This window comes from Doryrhamphus excisus, linkage group LG14, assembly GCF_037039965.1.
Source record: "Doryrhamphus excisus strain RoL-2023G ecotype Guam linkage group LG14, RoL_Dexc_Guam_v1.1, whole genome shotgun sequence".
NCBI classification, from domain to species: domain Eukaryota; kingdom Metazoa; phylum Chordata; class Actinopteri; order Syngnathiformes; family Syngnathidae; genus Doryrhamphus; species Doryrhamphus excisus.
In genome coordinates, this window is record NC_136370.1 from 7,324,207 (window position 1) to 7,345,665 (window position 21,459).

Genomic DNA, 21,459 nt, shown 5'->3' on the forward strand with positions numbered 1-21,459 from the left:
TGGTGATGTAGCTGCATGGAGTGCTCATATTAGTTGCCGCCATCTTGAAACGGGGCACAGCCAACCTCCAACAAATTAAACACAGCATTACTTAACTAGTTTATTAAATGCTGGTAATAAAAGTAAATGATTAATTGGTTTGATGTCTCTTCTAAAATGGAAGCGGACCGTGCTACTAATTAGGTGATGTAAAGGAAGGGTACTACCATAGTTTGTTTATTAGCAAGCTGACGACTTCCTGGTTCATGAAAACTTGAGATATGATTGGACAGAGGGTGACAGGAGCAGGCTACTGTTTTAAAGCACCGACTGCAAGACTCAATAACTATTTACTATTATTATTAACACGTGTTTTTATACACTTTATTAAGCAAATGATTAGTTGGTTTGATGTCTCATGTAAAATGGAGGCGGACCGTGCTACTAATTAGGTGATGTAAAGGAAGGGTACTACGTAGCTTGTTTATTAGCAAGCTGACTACTTCCTGGTTCATGAAAGCTTGAGATATGATTGGACGGAGGGTGACAGGAGCAGGCTACTGTTTTAAAGCACAGACTGCAAGGCTCAATTACTATTTACTATTATTATTAACACATATTTTTATACACTTTATTAAGCAAATGATTAGTTGGTTTGATGTCTCATGTAAAATGGAGGCGGACTGTGCTACTAATTAGGTGTTGTAAAGGAAGGGTACTACTAGCTTATTTATTAGCAAGCTGACTACTTCCTGGTTCATGAAAGCGTGAGATATGATTGGACGGAGGGTGCCATTTTGATTTTTAGGTCACCACTCTCCACTCCTTAATTTCAACAGGTCATCCGTACATTATTACACAATCTTAAAAGCTTCTAAGACATACAAAAAAGACAATACTAGAATTTCTAAAACTGTTGTTTTTTATTGTAAGCAATTCATAAATGAATCTGTATCAAATAGAACATAGTGTTCATGTCCAAGTCATGTTTTCATTAGTGACTATCCTGTACTCTACACTGTTTGTATTAAGTACAAAATTCATTGTCCAGTAAAAAACAATCATCTTCCAATTTTTTCTGTTTTTTAAAACCAAAAAAACCAAAAATATATAATCTGTATTAAATATATGGTGTTAAATGTCATTTAGTTTCCATGAATTTAAAAGAATATTTAAAAAATGCCAACTATGCCCCTTATATAAATAGAGAATGTTGCTGTTGAGACGCATGTACAGTACATATACATTTTTTATTTAGTCGTTTTAATGCCCCATCTCTTGGTGAAGTCACTATTATATATATATTTTATATATATTATATTTATATATAATATATATTTATATTATATATATGCCACAAGAAACAACTAGATGTGGTTCAGGACTGACTGTAGTGAAAGTCAACATTAAAAAAAAAAAAAACACCACAAAAAACCCCACAATGATACAAAAAGAAAATGCCACTCTTCACTTTTCTTCTCAGTGACTCTGCCAGCTGTGAACTTTAACATTCACTTTCTGCCGTTTCTGGGGAAAATAAAAATAACTTACCTTTGGAAGCCAAAAAGGTCCCCGTAAATCCAAAGCGACGATGTCAGGGATAAAAAGTAAGCAGTAGAGTAGAAGGGAAGTCACACTTGTATACATGATTCTTTATTGCACACATTTCTTTTCCCTTTTTTTTTTGGTGTGAGCAACAAAACTGTCATTTACATGTTTGACACCAAAAATTCCCAGTCTAACCCCTCTTTAAAAAAAACAACACAAAACTACTACACATCACACACATTGTAGTGCATCACTATTCAAAACTATAAGGAACATTCTAGTATTTTAAAAGAAAAGAAAATCCAGTGGGGCTAAAATATTTTTGAAACTTTTGGTGGCATTTTTTTCCACACGAGTGCGACAAACCTGCCATTTAACTCATGTAAGGAATGTTTGTTAGCCAGAGACAAGGCAAGATGGATAGGTGGGAAACGTTAGTAGGTCCAACAAAAGAAAGTCAAATACACTGAATGCCCTGAGACGCGTCTTTTTCAGCGGTCTAATCGAACGTGTGTCACATTTATTTGTGTTTTTCTGCTCAACAAAACGAGAGAAAGTGGGAGACAAAAGTGGCACTTGAGTGATTTACCATAAAAAGAAGGCACTATTTTTTTATAGGCAGCATTTGGGGCATCTTATTATTGTGCTTTTCCCACATTTGGAACTGGACGGGCTCCGACCGCATTTCCTTAAATAGTAGCCGGCTGGTGTTTATTTGAAGTAAGGTATCCATATGTACGCATGCACCAGTGGACCTTGACTAAAAAAGGGAAAATCACATGTATTTTCTCATTTTGCTTATCTTAATGTACTAAAACCTACAATACAGTAATCGCTTGTCACTTTGCTCAACCTATTAGTAAAAAAAAAAAGGTAAATCAGAAAATTTTACGTATTTTTTGCCTAAATAAATTTTTTTCAACCATAATGGCTAAATGAACTAAAATACACAATAAGACGCATTCAAATATTCTCCAATGATATGCAGTATCCTACCCTGGTCACTAGGTGTCACTAGACACACATGCACCAGACTAAGGTTTGATTTCTCCACAATACAATAATCCCTAATAAAGCATAGGCGACTGTTGCAGCCAATAGCCCACGCCAAGCCAAAACTCAACTCTGAACTCATGAAGTCACTTCCTGTTCACCGCTCATTTAGCAGTGGAAGACACTTTTAGCAAGACAATTGCCTCTTTTCTCTAATTGTGTCTACTAGTATATTCAATTAAAGTGACTATAGGGGTGTTATTTCATGTCTAGAGGGCTTTGACGTGAAAAATATATATATATATATATTTTGAAGGTCATAAACAGGTTTTCTAAGCTCTAACAAAATATTAAATAAGGAACAATCGGGTCTGGAAGTGATTAACGGCAACAAGTGAGGGATTACTGTATATTTCTTCAAATAAGCAATTTGCCAACAGAACAAGACAATTTGACTCAATTGTCTAAAGGGTTAACTCAATACGGGAATAAAGTCAGAACTACAAGAACTAATTTTACTCTCGCAACTATGTCTTTATTCACAACTTATTGTCCAAAAATGTAAATTTTATTCATTCTTAATATTAGAACTTTTGGGAAAATACTTTTTTTTTTCTTAGTATTTGTAGTTTAATTCAACTATTTTGTCCACATAATTAGAACTTTTTCTGTTTTCTCTTATTATTCTGACTTTATTCTTGTAAAATTACTGCAGATTTTTCAGTTTTTTTTTTGTGGATGCCGCATCCTGCAATCAACCCAGAAATGCAGTTTATTAAAGCAAAGGCCACTATTTGAGGGGAAAAACCCCAAAACAAAACACTATAGCAGGTTTGTGCTGACTCTAGTATGTAATCCAGTCATGACAGGACTTCTTAATAATTCACTTAATTCATATGAACGTTGATGTTAAACATGTTTAATCTCATTGTGCGCTCGAGGAGAATCACGAAGGGCCGAGTTGCCCAGAGGAAAAAAAAAAAGAGCAGTGTAGGCGCAATAATAAGGATTAATGACGTTAATCTTTTCCAATGTGTGTCAGCGACAACACCTCGAGTACAGGAGGGAGGAATAAAAGCAGTAGAATGACACTGGCAGTGTTTGAGACAATAGTAAATGAATACAAAACTCAAGAATAAATAGCTGGAATCCATATTGGGAAGGAATAATGCAATTGTTTTGATCCCTAAGTAGTTCATATACTGGCGTGTGGTTGTAGAGTGTTTGATGATGCAGGTTCCCTCAGGGTTTGGTATTAGCGCTGTTATCAATAACACCAATGCTGCACCAGCTGGAGATGAATACAACGTTGCTATCTCTACATGACAAAACTCCCTCGCTGGCGTTTAAATGCACTCACCCCCCCACGATGACGACATGCCCTGCTCCTGAAATGCATCCTTTTCAGGTGATGTGTTTTGGCATCGAGTCAACTCCGAGAAATGAATTTTTTTTTTTCTGCTAGTAATCATCCTGTCGCATCCCAGGGTGCGAGACACAGAAGGACAGGACATGGAGAAAAAACAAAAAACAACAAAAAAAAGAGAAAGAACGGTCTCCAGAAGAGACCAGCAGCGGTGTTTGGGGGCGAGCCAGGGCAAAAGTATGAAGAGTGGCAGCAGAGTTCACGTTTTCAGCACAGAGGTGAGAAATGCGTGAGCAGGAGTGAGGGACGCGCATCAACTCGTGCACTTTCCAGTTAGATCGTGTTTGTCATGTTGCTGGTGATGTTTCTTCTCATGGGAATTTAGTAGGATTTTCGTACGCATCGAAAAACGCCAGCCATTTTGAATTTATAACCAAGTAACATTGGACTTGCACAACATAATAAACATGGTAACAATAAGGTTTGAGGCATATTTCCATGTAAAATGTATTTATTTTTAGTTCAGAATTATTATATAAGTAATAATAAGTAATAAGTAACTGTTAATAGTGAACGCACAATACAAAGTTCGACTGTCTACCGCCTTTTTCAATAGCCAAAAATTTTTTTCTGGTGTTTTCTTCCAATTTGGGATGCTAACTCAACTTTAAGACAATATTTTAGATCAAACTTTGAAAGAAAGTAAAAAAAAAGGGTACTTGTTTACTGATTAAAGTTTTGATACAATGGAGCCAAGATGGAGTGCACTACTGGCCTGCAACCAGCAGAGGCGCTCTTGAGTCCATCTCAACTACTTTGCTGTCATTGTGTCAATTATGAAAGTTAGTAGAAAAGCACAAAATCAACAAATAGGTAGCTAACCTTCCCGTTAATAGCGTTTTTGCTAAATTATTTTTTTTGTCATTCACATTTTTTCTGGATTATTTAACAATGTAGAAAATACTTTCTGTTAAGACAAAAAAAAAACAACAATTCTTGAGCATGCAGGATTTTTGTTGAGCTTTTTTTAGTCCAAATTAGGCAATTATACTGTTCACAGTCACGGTCAATATCGAACCTTCAATACAAAAAATTTAAGTGAACTCTACCGTCGACAAACTGCCCCGTCATCATTACCATTGTATTTGGAGTATCACGTATATACAAACTACAGAAAAAGGGTGGTAAAATGTTGAAAATGATTTTTGCCCATCATTCACAATCCTTATGTGAAACATGAACACATATTTCTTTCAATTTTCTGTGGATTCTAATGAGAAAACAAGTCCGTTTGATATACAAGCTGTGCTCATGCATTAACAAGTACACTGATAACATGTAGTACTTACAGTATCTTGCTGTATTTTAATGATTTAAAACATTACCATAACGAGAAGCGTTGACTTCACATGGCCCGTATAGCTAATGACTAATGCAACTTCTGTCAACAAGAGCAGCATAGACAGAAAGAACGACAACACTTACTATGTCGGCTCTCATTGGGATGGCTGTGTGTTCCAGTCCTCAGGTAGTATTCCTAGTCAAATTGAGAACTGTGTATTCACTTTTCCATCTGTTCCATCTGTGAGTGACGCAGAGACGGGCGGTTAAGCGAGGCGTTGTGTTTTTCGGCCAGATAGTGTTTCGTGTTGGCTGCTACAATAACAATATCGATGTACCGTAATATACAAGTCAATTATATCCATGGAGTCAATGGTGTAATTTTATTTTTTTTGTTAGGGATTTAGCGTCAAAATATGTACCTCCAAGACGTCCATTGTTAGCTAGCTCAAACTAACTTGTTTTCTCGCTAGAACGCACAAAAAAGAAATATGTGATCATGTTTCACATGAGGATTGTGAATGATGGGCAAAATTCACAATATGTGCAGTTTTCCTTTAAGACAATAGTTTCGGTCAAATTCTTTAAAAAACAAAACAAAAAAGTAGCGTGCTTTTGCGTGGAGTTTTTTGTCGTTTATTCAGTTTTTAACCAATTGAACCAAAATGGAGTGCAGTACTGGACTGCAACCAGCAGAGGCACTGTTGATTTGAAGGACATTGAAGGACTGTAATCAGAGGATATTTACATTTTTTAACAAAAAAGATTAATCTAATCGTAAAATAGTTGTAAGAATTAATTGTATAATCGATTAATCATCAATGAAATGTTGCAAATCTAGTTTGTGAAGCCCATTGTTTGTTTGGGAGTAAGTGTTGGGTGAGAAATAGCCTCTTTGTTTTGTTTTTCTGGTACGATTTTTCTACTCCAACTTCCATGAGAAGACATTCTCGGTGTGCGCGTTTGTAGTGTGAGTGTCCATGAGTCACCAGTTTTTAATTCTGTTAGTCCGTGAACCAGACCTAGTCGATACATTCATGAAATTGGTTAAAAACACAAGACAAAAATATCAGCGAGTTAGTAAAATTCTTACTAAGAATGTTTTATTAAAATAAATGCCAAGAGGTTAATAAGAAAAAAAATAACAGCATACACCATGAAAACTAAATGGCAAGCATGTAAAAATACTTATGACAAGGAAAAAAAAAAAAACTAATCAAGTAGCTAATGAGTTAAACAAGCTGGGCATTAAAACAAAATATAATTTTAACAGGGGAGGGGGGGAAGGCAACATTCCCCACCAGAGACACTTTAAAAAGTGAAGGAGGGGGCAAAGGGGGAGGAGAAGGAAGGGTTTGGGGGACAGGGGGAGTCATAAAAAAGCACTCAGAAACATGATTAATATACATATAAAATGAGATTAGAAAAATACATTATAAACCTGTAACAATGGCTGTTAATTACATTATCATACATGTGTAATAGGCAGGCCAAGAGAAGAGAATATGGTCGGTAACGTCTTTCAACTTTTCCACCTGATGGACAGCCAAACACAATGACACCGTAGCGTGTAACATCACGGAGGGACTTCTCGTAATACTGTCAAACGCTGAATAGCCGTCTCCGCTTTTAATATTGCATTTCAATTTTTTCTAAATAATATCAGAAGAATAACACTGGAAGAAAAGATAATTTCATTGACCTTTTGGTGTGTTTTACGGCTTGATGAGAAAGCCATGAACGAAAAAGCTAATAATAGATAATAAATGTGAATTTAGTGACGTTGTTTCAAATGTCGTTGAAACAAACACTGTGGATGTATTTTTCTCAGCTCACGATCGACTTAATGTGTCCTACTGCATTGCTACAGTTAGCTCCGTTTCTTCTAGGAAGTTAAGTCACGCGCACACGCAAAAAAGAAAACAATGGTGTGATTCTTAAAAAAATCAGGAGCCTGCTCGTACAGCAGAGTAAAGGGCCGTCAAGTTAAAAAGAAAACCAAAAAAGTAATCCGAGGAAGACAAAAAAATCAAAAAACAACATGGCACATAGTTAGCTGGTTAGCTAAGTCTGGTTGCATAGAGTAACGACGATGGCGGCGGCGGCAGAGGCGGCAAAAAAAATCAAACAAAAAATCACGAGCCGCTCTGCTCTGCTGCGCCATCTTGGGTGGGTGCTGGGATATATTTTTTTTTTATCTTTTTCGCTTACTGAACACAACTGGACTACTCAGAAAAACAGAAACCACTCTCGATAAGGCACTTTTTTTAGTTTTTTTTCCTTTAAAAACCCTTCCTTTCCAGTCAATACCAGGCCAACAGCATTTGCACGTCCTCACCCATTTTTTGTCTTTTTTTTTTCCCAGATTTTGTATCTGCAAGTAAAGTATCAAAAGCTAAAATTGCCAAAAATAGAATTCATTTTTTTCTCTCTACACCAGCACCCTGTAAAATTATCAATGTTTTTGTTCGCATCTGTATTTATATATGCAACGGCGTATCTACATTTGTATATGTATATATGTATATATACACACACTGTATATATATGCATATATGTGTATATATATACACACACGTGTATATAAGACGTATGTATAAAGCAATTTAAACAGGCAGGCATGGCTTTCACATCCTATTTTTTTTCTTGAGAGAGTTCAACAAAACTTGTGGAAGGGCTGGGGGTTTGGGGGTGTGACACATTGTGGATGCACTTTCAGGTTGGCGCATTCCGATGTGAATAAATCGGCCAAATATAATCATTAAAAACGCCACAAAAAACTGGCGACACGGCGTAGGAAAACATAAAAGCGAGTGCCCCTCAATTCTAGTAATTATGGCAATCTCGTAGTCATTTTTTTTTCCCTGCTCCTCAGGAATAACAAAAAGAAAATGCTAACTGACTGGTTGCCTCATCCAGTTGAAGGCAGGCACCGCAAATCCACACCTTTGCAAACTTTTAAAACCACACCCTCTGCTAGACAGATGCATATTTGCAGAATCATAATAATCATCATAATAATTCATAGGAAACCCTTTGGCTAAATACGCACACTTAATACTTGTTTTGTTTTTTTTGTCTTTTTGATCATCACAGCTTAAGCGAACTCATTTTGTTGTTCTAAATGCATCAGGCACTGTAAAATGGATGTAGTGTGAATGGCGGAGGCCGAGGGGAGGGATGCCCCAAAGCCTCATAACACCCTACTTTCATCATAGTATTTCAAATAAAAACACAAAAGAAAGCACACCCACGCAAACATAAACCCTTCATCCCAAATTATAACCATTCCATCTTAGCTTTAGCAGGCTGCCTCTTTAGCGTGAGAGAAAAAAAAACACCCACCCGCCCGCACAACACATGTGAACAGAAAATTAAGCGCAGATCCCCCAAAAATAAAAACAGATTATAAAAGAAGAAGAAAAAAAAAACAAAGCGTATTGTTTGCAATCATAACAGCCATGCATTTGTTTCACCAATCAGACAGAAAGCTGTTTGGGGGCAAGGCTAAAAAAGGGCGGCACACCCAGAATGTGTCAGCTAACACACTGCTAACATGTTGACAGAAAATCCAAGTTAAGAGAGTGAGTGTTCTCTTTCCTTCTGTTTCTTTTTCTTTCAGTTTCTTTTTTTTTTTTTTTTTGAGGGGCATTGTGTTGCCATTCTTAGACCCACAATTGGTGATTCACGCCCCCACGGGTACGGGTGGGTTCTGGTTGGCATCTTATTGCTATTAAACTTCAGTGCACATTTATGATTAACACCACAAACATCCCACCCGCTGTGTGACTCGTGAAGAAAAAGAAAGAGAAAGAATGGGAACTGAACTCAATGAACAGAAGGAAAGGGGAGGGGGTGGTCGGGGGGTGTGTGGGGAGGGTGAAAACCAAAAAACCAAATGAAAAAATAATGGAGTATTACACAACTTTTTGTCATGTTTGTGTGAAGATTTTGTTAGGGTAGGCGCCTCCCTCTTATTTCTTTCTCTCTCTCTCTCTCTCTGTCACTTGCGTCCGAGAGGCTAGCGAAAGGCAAATTACCAGTTAACTGATCAGCAGGCAGGCTTGGGGCGGCTCGTCATTGGGTGAAGAGTTCAGAGGTCAGAAGGTCATGTGTTAGTTGCCGGTGGCGGCTATAGGTGGTTAGAAACAAAAACAAAAACAAACAGAAAACAAAGATAGAAAGGATATTAGTGTCAGCAAGAAGAGACTGGAATGACATCATTTGAACAATAAAAAAAATGAATGCAAACAATCTCATGTGGCCCCGCCCCCCTTTCTCCTTGCATGGTAAAACCAAGCACCCCGCCCACCCGTGTTTAGGCAGCGGCGGTTGTTTTGTATTTAGCGCACAATGCCCCGCAAAACCAAAACACAGAAGCAAAGAGGTGGACAGACAAACATAAAATAACAACATTCTAGTGTTTTAGTGTTTCTTTGCTTTTGTGCCAGTTAGTGCAGTGATAACTAAAACTACGACACTAGTGTTAAATGTGCAATAAACATGAATCGACTTTGTACGATTCTTCCTCTTTATTTAGCAGTATACTTTTTATAGAATATAAATATAATACACAGGAACCATAAATACATTTTGATATAAAAATGCTTTCAATATATAGTATGTATAAAATGACAGTACCTCGTGTACAAGTGAATTAATATCGAGGGAATGCAAGCTACCTAAAAGCTGTGTGACTTTATATCCCGTAAAAAAATAGGAAAGATCCAAAAGAAACTTTTCCAAAGTGAAATGGTGCCCGGTAGCAGCAAGCAAGGCTACTTTTCTTTTCGCTCTCTCGGACGCGCGGGGCGGCTAATCTCCCATCAGAGGAATGTCTAATATAGTTGTACACGTAGAGCACTGCCTGCAAAGTACTACCTGTACTGGGCTTCACAGCTGCGTTAACCAGGAAAACAAAGCTGCTAATATCACTTTTTGCCTGAGCTTTGAAATACTATACACAGTGTACATATCCTTACTTGAAGGGCTCCTTTGCAATAAACACATAAGACCTTTTTAATATGGAACAACAGTGTGGCAAATTGACTGTATTTCCTCATATAAATACCCGTGGGCGTTTGGTTATTCAACTACACCAAGGCATATGTTTAAACAGATGCAGTTTTACAATAATAATATCAGAAAATATATTATATGCAGGTATTGTAGTATTTTTTTTTCCCGAAAAATCTATTTTTTTTGGCCTAAATTTAACATTTATGTTCATATGTAGTATTCAGGGGCGGCACGGCAGTCTAGTGGTTAGCGCGCAGACCTCACAGCTAGGAGACCAGGGTTCAATTCCACCCTTGGTCATCTCTGTGTGGAGTTTGCATGTTCTCCCTGTGCATGCGTGGGTTTTCTCTGGGTACTCTGGTTTCCTCCCATATTCCAATGTGAGTGTGAATGGTTGTTTGTCTATATGTGCCCTGTGATTGGCTGGTGACCAGTCCAGGGTGTACCCTGCCTCTTGCCCGAAGACAGCTGGCATAGGCTCCAGCACCCCCGCGACCCTCGTGAGGGGAAAAAGCGGTAGAAAATGAATGAATGAATGAATGTAGTATTCAACACTGGTCACTAGGTGCCAGTAATGTTAGCCATTAGCCAAGGCAGTAAGTTCAGGAAGTAAATCAACAAGGAACACTCTCAATGCTAACAGTATGTCTTCTTTTCCGATATTCCGTCTACTATATTGGGTAATATGAGTGGAAAGATTACTATAGGGGTGTTATTTCATGTCTAGAGGGCTCTAATAATGTTAATGTGAAGAGGTTTTCTATTCTGTAAGTATGGAAATATTCACTGATCACAGTTGGGTGTGGGACCAATTAACCTCAATAAACGAGGGATAACTGTACTTTATATGAATGTTGCGATCACGATTCTCTACATTCGCAATTTGCCCTGGGCAGTGAGGCACTCCGGGGGAGGAGGAGATGAAGGAGGAAGTGCCGTCGTACTAACAACAGTGCACCATAGGTCCTTGAGTAAAATGGCAGTGTATGTTTGTGATGCACATGCATCAAAATCATATTTACCTTTTTTTTCCTTTTACTGTGAGTCCTGAGAGAGTAAATCATTACATAATGTAATCTGAGACCTCAAACCCCAACTCGGAGGATTAGTATTTTCTTTTAATTAAATAAAAGTAGTTATAGGGGGGAAAATGCAAGGCCGAGTGGGTGTAGCCAATATGAAGGCACCAAGCGATGTAGTGCAAGACGTTTAAAACTGCGTGGCCAACCGGCTTACAAGCATCCACCTGCTTTGACAGGTGCTGCTGTTTTTATTAGTTAAGGAGGCGGTATTTATTTGAGGCGAGGAAATACAGTATTTGTCACACGTACCCATGTTAAAAACATCTATTTTTGTTGTTGCAAATGAGCTCTTTCTAAGTTAAAGACTGAATGTAAACAAAATGTGCATGCCACAACGCACCATTTAGCGGGTGTGTGGACATATCGTAAAGATACTGTATATATGGGGTCAGGAGGAGTGCAGGGGGGGAACACATACACATATAATAAGGACAACACAATAGAAATTCCCAACTAAGGCATCGAGGCATCACAATCATTGAAATGCATCAATTGAGAGCAGAGTGTAGCTAAGAGACTAAACTGACCTCTGTCAGCGGTCACAATCCTTTGGTAAGGATGGACCCGCGTGTCATGCCGTCTCACTTTAGTAGCCATTGCACCTAGATTGTAACAGGTCCACAAGGTTAGAAACCATTCACTTTGAGCAGTCATATATTACAGTAGCAACATTCACATTTTCTTTAACCGTTATCATAATAATGCTGGGATAATACAACAATACACTGAATTGCAACGTAATACAGGTTATAGTACATATATGCACATCACGTAGCTTGTATTAACACAGAAAAAATACAGTAGAAAACAAAATACATCCTTTTTTTTCAGGATTTCTGCATCATATTCAAATATGCATAAGTTAAGTCATTAAATTCCACAGTGCTCAGTGTTCAATGGGGGACTCTTTTTGAGGGGGGCGGAAGGGTAGGTGAAGGGTAATGGCTTCCAGGCAGCCTGGGAAAAATAATGGAATTCTTCCCGTGGGTTCCAGAGAGGGGCTTTACAGAAATTTGTCTCCTTATTTTGAAAAGTTGGGGGAGGGGATCCAATACAGCTCTGATGGTAATTGAATAGCGGCAGACGCCACCTGCCTCTCGACACCTTCTTTTTCATTTATCGTTCGCCATTTCTCTCAAGCCAATCAGCACTTCCTTTGGGTGGAGTGTGTGTGTGTGTGTGTGTGTGTGTCGTCCGAGCTGATGTTTCTGCACAAGTACAGTGGAACCTCACAAGTTTTGACTGTTTTTGTGAAAACATATCCATGTGGAACATCTAATTGTCTAACCCTGCTTGAAGTCAGGTTTATGTCAGCATATCACGCAAGATGACTCCACATCTGGAGAATCTGGGTGTGGTTTTGCTCTTTCTTTGTTTTTTATTTTTTGCAAAAACCCAAGGCTGGTCTTTATTGCCAACATTTAACCAAATTCACATTCACACATTTTCCTAATGATGCAGTTGCCGGAACAGGCAGCTCTGCAGTTAGATCAAGAGCTGTAACAGGGGCGGGATATTAACCGTGTAAAGTGATGCCCGGACTGGAGTGTGAAACTTAACATCCAACACTCACTTCTCCCTCCCTGTTGTGTTGAAAGCAACCGTCACTGATTGCAATGTGCCGTGTCATCACTTAGCACGAATAAATGCCGAATTTACGGTACTGTTTCAGCTGTAATGTTCCAATTTTGCAGGACCTCTGTATGAAAGGGGCTACAGTCTGCAATGTCCTGGGTCTGGAGGTAGTATATGAGCTGTAACAGAGGTGTGACGACCCCGTGTTTAAGGGAAAGCCATGATATTGGCACTGCAGTGTCTGTGAAAGAGACAATTATTTGAGGGTGAAAAAAGATGATACTTAAAAGTTGTCTGTATGGTCGGTTTTGTTTTTATGTCAACAACTTGACCCTAGAACTGATTATTTCCATTTTTTTGGATGACAAATGTTCCAATACAAACAAACGGGAGGTTGAGCAGCATGCTGGAATGGATTATGTTCAGCCACAGAGGTTCCACTGTATGACAAAATGTAGCGTGTGCAGGAATTAAACACGCAAAGTCAGGGGATGTGTAAAGAAATTCACTGTGGCAATTTCACAGGGAGTTTTTGGCAAACTGCTTTGCAACCACCTACACGGCTCAAAAGCACCAGATGGCCTTACATTTCCCTGCTGTCAATGAAGCCAATGGCGGCTAGATAAAGTGGCGCGGGCAGCCCGAGCTGAGCGCATGGAAATGTGTGAGAATGGCAGTGAGCGTGTTCCGCAGGGCCCTGTGTTGCTGAAGGCACAGATCGATAGAGTGAGTAAATAAAATGCACTAAGCCGGTGTAACCCCGCGAGTTAAAGAGAGAGAAGCCAGCCGGCTGCCCCCGTCTGTGCTGCACATGACTCCCAGAGGCGAGCTCAACATGCACATGCACAGTCTGATGCTAAAACACGACATCACAAGTGTGTCAAATTAAAGCACAAAGCCTCTGTGTGTGCATAATGTCAGCCAGGTCTTGCTTTTGGTAGCCGTTATCAGAATTGCCTTCAATGGATGCTTGGTTGTCTCTTTGGTAGCAGATGCTGTCAACTAAAAGCACCATTGAGAATTAATGTAATATATAGAGCCTCGTAGTGAACTGGACTACTGGCACAGAATGGAGGGGAAGATCAGGTATTAGCACAAAGCCCAGGTTCACGACGGGTGAAGCTGAGACAACAAAGGAAGGGGGAAGGAGAAAAAAAAAAATAAAGCACGACTGGAGGAATTTAATGAACATCCCCTGTGGGAGTGACAGAGGGACTATCTACAGGCATCAAGGCCTGCCTGCAGCCCAGAAAAATGATTTCAGAAGCTGCAGAAATCCAAAGGGATCTACTGCCAGACTGAATATGCCTCCAGGCCAGTGCATGAAAGGGTTAGAGAGCGGGCTGCGTGTATGCAAGCTTGTTTCTGTCGGGGTGCCTCATTTCAGACTCGGCTAAGTCCGCCTGTATGGGTGAGGCGAGTGTGTACCTGGAAGCGTATTTTAACTGTAAAGTAACCTTAGTCAATAAAGGCTAGTCACTGCCCCCATTTTTGACAGTTTATCAAAAATATCCGCAGAGCTGGTCTTCGCGTTTAATATGAACTTCGCCGCTTCAGCCACCCTGACAGTTTGTTTAGTTCCTCAGGTGGACACAACATATTTACCCTTCAACAAGTCTTGACTGTGGCTCATCGTAGCTGTGTCCAGAACCCCGATGCCGGGGTAAAACAAGCCCTCAGGTCCAGGCTGGCTAAAGCTGGCCGCCGTACCTGCCGCACTCATGCTCCCCCAGGCCCGCTTACCTAGAACCCCACTGTGCTCGATGGGGTACTCCAGCAGGGAAGTGGGTGCCAGGGCATAGGGGTACTCATAAGGGGTGGTGTAGATGAGCCCGCCGTCCGGCGTGGGCGGCACCAGAGTGGGGGTGCCGTTGGGCAGCATGGCAGCCATCTGTGTGGGCCGGATGAGGTTCATGATGGGGGCCCCGGCAGGAGTCGGGGGTCGTAGGGCCTGGGGCGGCAACACCTGACCTGTGGGCGTCGCTATGAGGCGGGGTCCCTGAGCGGCTGCTGCCGCCGCTGCAAGAGAGAATGCAAGGGTGGCTGCCATAAGCAAGAGAGCGGAGGACAGAGGTAGAAAGAAGACAGAGGACAAGAGATAAAACGTAGCGGTGTTGATCATTATCACAGATGAACAGTGAAGGGTGAAAATACAAAAGGAGGAAAAGAAGAAAGGTGGCAGGGGAGAGAGAAGGGGAGGGGCAAAAGGGAAAATTAGTCCATGCAATGATCATGGTGGTGGACCACATAAAAGCCAACATAGCAAAAACAAAAACAACCCCTCACACCAAAACAATCATCCCAATACAAAGCATACAAAAATCACCTTGCAGCTCATTCATCTACTGGAAATAAAAGCATGGCAGACATCAACAACACATCAACCCAAAGTGAACTGCGGACTGTACACATGACACAGGAATAGGCCAATAAAAGTTGAGCTTTTCAGTAAAACACACAATATATTGCATGGAACGTTCACCCTTTGCACAGCTCATTTTAAGTCGCCATATTCTTTAGGGATGCACTGATTCTGTAAGTATCGTCGCAGAACGGCAAATCGGGGGTGTCCAAACGTTTTCCAACATGGATTGCATAGAGACATTTTGAAGGTCATTGCTACTTTTTATGTTTAATTAATTCCAAAACCTACCTAGTGTGTCAAAATGTGCTTGAGTCAATACCCTTTAAAAAAAAAAACAGTCTACATCTCAAGTTATAGAAGTTTTCTTGTAAAAGGCCCTAATAATCCTTTGTAATGTATAACATACATAATACAGTCGTCTCTCGATTATAGCGGTTAATGGTTTCCAGACCCAACCACAATATAGCATTCTGCGACATAGCATTCAATGTTATGTAATGGAATAGAGCATTTAACATGATTACAGACATGAAATAACACCCGTATAGTCACCTTTATACTCCACAATTATTTATTGTTTACACCACGCTGCAAAAGTCTTATGCTGCACGGAGATGGGCAGCTACCAAGCTAGCAACCTGACCGGTTAGCCACATTTTTTTTCTTCAAAATTTAATAAGCCAAAAAATTGCCACTTCCACACAGAATGGGTGGAGTAAAAAAAAACAATATAGTGAGGGAATGATAATCAAAATTCAATTTTGCTAAGTATTACTGTACATATATTGTTTTTATTAAAAAAGAAAAAAAACAGGCTCTGTGTCACACTTTGGACACCCCTGATTAAGCTAAACAAACTTACTAATTATCAAGGCAACAAGCCAAATAAAAAATGGCAAGTCAGAATTTGTAGAGCAGTCTTTCGACAAAATGAACAAGTGCATCCCTAATAAAATGCGTTTTCCCGCTTTAGCACATGCTACATTAATTGGCACAAGCTTCCCCACAGGTAAAGTCAATCAGATACAGTTTATAGTCGTGAGCTGGTGTTACTATTGGGGATGGGCATAATTATTTAATCATTTAATAATTGTGTCTAGAAGCAATTGAGGTGAAATGGGAGTGCAGTACTGGTTTACAACCATCAGAGGCCCTGTTGATTGTACGGTTATTGTTATAACTTTGTTCTAAAAAGGTCCAACGAAAACCGAAATGTACATAAACCAAAGCATTTTTTCCCATGAAGCACCCAAAATATTTGCAGAAAGGGTATGTTATAGAGAGCAATTTTTAACATGTAGACGATTGAGTAATGACAGAACTTATTGTTGATATTGACTTAAAGTAGATCCTGGTGAGTGTTTCTCATCTACATCACATTTCTGGCACGGGTAACTTTCTTTGGCCCCGTGGCAGATTATTTAGCCAGTCAGTAACCCTTTGGGGCACTTGATTTTGTGTAAAAGATACAACACAGGGCTAATGAATACCTTTGTTATGTGCAATATTGACGAAAACCAAGGCAAAACTTCATCAGAAATTTTAGACAGAACACAAATCATAAAAATTAGCTACAACCATGCAATGGCAAAAAAAACCAAACTGATAGTTTATTACAAAAATATAGTCAAATACCCATCCCTAGTTACTATAGTTTGACCATTTCTGCAAATATTTGAGTAGATTCAACAGTAAATCTATTTGATGCCAAACACAATCAAAGCGCAAGCTTTGGTTATTAGCATGGCCATGTGATCTACGGATGCTTCTTCCTTGAGCAGATGGGTGAACTAGTTTGCCGACATGCAGAGTTGAAGCACAGTGAGCTCCAGCGGTGTGCTGAAAAGTTAAGATTCTGCCAAGAGCAAGTTGAGACCGAGCATCCTTATCTGGATTGCAAGGTGGAACGGGAGGGGGGAGAAAAAAAGATGGCTGTGGAAAGGTGAAGGGGTGGATAAAAGGGAAAGGAACATGTAGGTCCTCCTACTCGTGGTGGTGGAGTAGGTAAACACAAACTATTTGGTCAGCTTGAGAGAGGTGTCTGCTAGTGGCCACATATGAAGAGGAGGATATGTACACAGTCCACCTGGCTAAACTCTGATTTTGTGGAGGTAAACAGTTGGTTAATGAGAAAATCAGCTCAATAAATTATTTTAATTAATGAAATGGGGTGCATTTAATGTGACGAGCTGTGTACATTAGCGCCGTTAATCGTAGTTCACTTACGAGCTTTGACGTTGTTGTCTCGGTATGTCCCATTGAGAATGGCTAACTCCATCAGCTGGATCTTCTTCAAATTGTCTTCACCCTCCGCCTTGGGGGGAAACAAAAAACACATGTCAATATATTTATCCAAAATACAACACTAACAATGGGTATTGTGTGGAAGTGATTGTTGATTCAGTCTCAATTATATCCGCCAGTTAACATCACTCTGCTTACTAGCTTTTAAAACAGGAGCTCAGAACATTCAGAGACTTCTCCAATCTCATTCGTAATAAAATACAACATTGCTGTAATCGATGAATTTACAGTTAAACTGAACGTCCATCCCTATAACACATTTTCACACAAGCGGAAGCCACATTGCAGGCAAGGCAAAAACAATCACCATGACAACCATGTTGCAAAACTACTGTACATGTGTGGGTGTTGAAATGGCAGGTCAACAAAAACACTTGCTCAGACGTCTCTTCAAAAGCAATAATAGTCCCAAATTTAGAGTTGGGACCGAGGTCAGCTTTGATTGGATCCTATGTTGATGTTATGGCGACACATGATGATGTTTTGTGTGCAACCATATTTGTAATTTGGGCGAGATGAACTGATGAAGTTAAGACAGTGGTTCTCAATTATAGTCTGTCTTGGCCCCCTAGAGGACAGAAATTATACTTTATTTATATACTGTATGTATCTGTACAAACCACTGTATGAGTTGCTGGTACTCACATAATTGCTGCATAATGTTATGAGTATAGCCCCCCTGCCTCTCATTTCACCCCACTATCTCAGAAACACGGGGTTAACCTATTAGGTGTTGCCTTTGCTTCGTGCTTTCGCTTTGTTAAAAAGGCAAAAGGAGACATCAAAGTGTGACAATGCATATTCATAATCCATATCAGAATAATAATTACAGTCATTTTCTTGGCTCCCTCGTGCGCAATCAAATGCGCAATAAGCAAAGCCCGGCTAGCGTTAGTCCCCGTCACTTAATGTTTGTATAAACAAATACAAAAGCGGCAGCCACTTTCATTACTGCTAAATTGGGGGGGCTGGAATTATTCACAAAAAGCAATTAAGATAGTACACCCCCTTTCTTCCCTTTGACTAAAACGCCCTCCCCACTCATAGCCTTCTGCACCCAAACTCCATCCACCCCGAAGCTACTGAACACTCAATAACCGTGTTGACACAGACGGCTTTTCCCAGGTAGTATATCTCAATTCAAGCAGGGGTCAGGGTGGATTACTCTTGGAAATGGAGGGAGAAAAGACGCTTCGATGACCCTGAGGGTGATCTATTGACCTTTGGCAATGTGTCATCTTTGAAGGTAGCTGGTAAAAATGGAAGTTATAGGCTAATAACAGAGTGAAAAGGGTAGAGGCAATATTTTTGCACCATGGGCAAAAGAGGCCCTCTTCATTTGCATGTAAACACCACATGGCGTCACAGTTGCACGTTAGCAAATAAACGGTGAAGCGACAACTGCAGTTAATTCTCTGACAGCGTTCTGCTCGACTGAGGCGACGATAAGGAAAGACGGGGACACAGGGAATAAAGGAGGGTGAAGAGTTACAAAGCCAACCCCCTGAGAGACTCCTCTTGAATACAGCTACACATACTGGGGAAAAAAAAGAAGTGCAAGGTTAAGGAAAAGGAAAAAGTGACAGGTCTGGTCTCCGCTGACTAAATACAAGGCAGTCGGACGGGGTTTTAGTGGAGCAGAGCTTCCAATTAACAAGGCAAGAAAGTTCTCTTTACTGACCACTTGTTACCTCACTAGTCTCATTTCCTGAAGCATATATAACTTTTTTTTTAAAGCTACACTTTTCCACCTTTAAAGATGAAGAAATGTCAGGAAGTGGTGTGTGGCAGTGGTACTGCAATTAGTATTGATGCAGCATATATAATTCATTTAATAATGATTGAATGCATAAAAAATTTGAGGAAAGAAGACTGGCAGCGCATTCATCAAATACAATCATGTTTTTGGGTCAAGAATTGGAATCCTACATAAACGAGTTGAGACGTTTGCATATACTTTGTGGCTGCGTCCATGCTCACAACCCCAAATATGTACAATCAGGCATTCATTTGTAGCATTTATGAAGTGGGTGGAAAAAGATAGATAGTTTTTGCTCATAGTAAAGTATTGCTACCCTGTCCGTGCCCATGAATATTGTCATTCATCCAGGTCGTTGTATTCTCATGGCAGTCTATCGATCGCAACTGGACTGCTCAGGTTGTCTTAGAAGAGCAGGCTTCATCAGTTCATGCTCAAAGACTCAGTAGTACACACAAAATTATGACTTTTTTTTGTCATTTGATGAGTTTATTCTTGTAAAATTAGTGCCAGGTTTTCCATTTTTGCTGTTGCTGATTTGTATATGTATACACATACTTTTTTAATTTTTATTTCAGTAACAATTACCACTCTGGCTTTAAGCCAATGGTTCTCAATCATTTTCTGCCATGCACCCCAATTCTAAATTCTATTGGGACCCTGTCATATTTATGATCTGTACAAGTTGTTGGCACCAGCAAACAAAATGCTAAGCTTGAAGACATTAATCTTAGTACCCCCCTCAATGCCCCACCATTAGTAATATAAGGACTGCTGTATGGTGATATTACCATTAGCATTATATTGCAATAACATTGTGATACTCTAAGAGGTAGAGTATATTCCTGCAGACTGTTTCTAGTTATCGGCATGCTCCTTCGAGGACAAAAGGTGGCGTTTTACATGCATTGTTGACAGCATGGAGCGCACTGCAGTAAATTAACAAGGATCAGGTCATTGGCTGACAGTGCGTACCACCTCAAAAAAAAAATCACTGCTAATTAGATCCTGCATCCCTTGAAAAAAAAAAAACATAGTGACCACATTAATTAACAACCCGAAACAGTCAAACGACATTTAATCAAAATGTACATTATCTTTCCACAAGCTTGACAGTAAAAACAAGTATTCTTTGGTGTGGAGTGGTTAGGAATCAGGAATCAGATCATGCTGCCATATGGATGTTGGGATATGGACTACTCATGTGCGGTATTTTGATGGATTTTTGAAGTTGCTGGGGTTAAACAGGCACAGATGAAAAAAGGTGGCCACCATTTTTGCTCTGCATTACAAACAGTAGGGTCCCATTAAAACTAGGGAAACTCTTAATAGATGACGCCTCTTGTGTGTGCCGCTTCATGTACACCCAGAGGAATGCTGCTGATTGAACTCCATCTTCACACAAATGCAGTTTGCTCGCTAAATCCCCCAAACACCACATTTCTTTTTCTTTTCCACTCACAGAGGCTAATTTTAGTGGTATTCTAGTGGTATTCCGTGAAAGCTCAGGAAGTACACCTGCCAGCCTACGTGTTCCAGTTTGCTCGAGACAGGAAAGATGACAGCTCGGCAATGTCTGCAGACAGCCGCGGTATGATGTGGAGGAAGGGATAAAAAGCCCCAAGATAATACTGGCGGGACCGCTGGGAGTGGAGTTGTCTTAAATCACGTCCACCCGATGTGCTGTTGAACGCTTCCGACCGCAGATGCGGCTTGGATCAATGTTTGATGAACGCCATCGGGGAGCGCAGTTTAACACTTTAATCGTGCCACAATTAAGACAGTCCTCGGTAAGAATTCACCAGCTATAAAACATTCACAAAAACAGTGTGCGTGTGTGTAATGATCTGGGAATTGGAATACGATAGAGAGAGAGAGAGCGAGAGGGGGAAGGCATAGCTGCTAGATTACAGAATGAGACCGACGTGAAGAGGAAGTTTCCTTTAGTATTCTTAACATGCACACATGTATGCATGTAGAACCAACCAGCCCCCACCCCCACTCCTGTCCATCAGTGGGAGGAAGAAAAAAAAAAAAGTGCCACTCAATAATGCTGCTCTATCCACCAGAATCAGATTCAATCAATGAGGCCTATTTGTGAGATCAGCAGAGCGGTAAAAGCTATCAG

General features: G+C 40.0%; 1 protein-coding gene across 6 annotated transcripts in view; it reads right to left on the reverse strand.

Moving 5' to 3' along the window:
* Positions 1-1,612: 1,612 nt before the first annotated feature.
* Positions 1,613-21,459, reverse strand: part of qkia (QKI, KH domain containing, RNA binding a) — a 79,818-nt gene continuing 59,971 nt past the window's right edge. The window contains exons 5-8 of one of the 6 annotated variants that reach the window (XM_058091394.2): positions 17,495-17,582; positions 14,647-14,946; positions 11,856-11,930; positions 1,613-9,359 (exon numbers count right to left, since the gene is read on the reverse strand). In XM_058091394.2, the coding sequence (XP_057947377.1) occupies positions 9,343-9,359; positions 11,856-11,930; positions 14,647-14,946; positions 17,495-17,582 (480 nt within the window). In that variant the 3' untranslated portion in view covers positions 1,613-9,342. Of the gene's footprint in view, positions 9,360-9,405; positions 11,931-14,508; positions 14,947-17,494; positions 17,583-21,459 lie in introns of those variants that run through there. The other 5 variants (XM_058091391.2, XM_058091389.2, XM_058091393.2 and 2 more) reach the window with 5 other exon arrangements.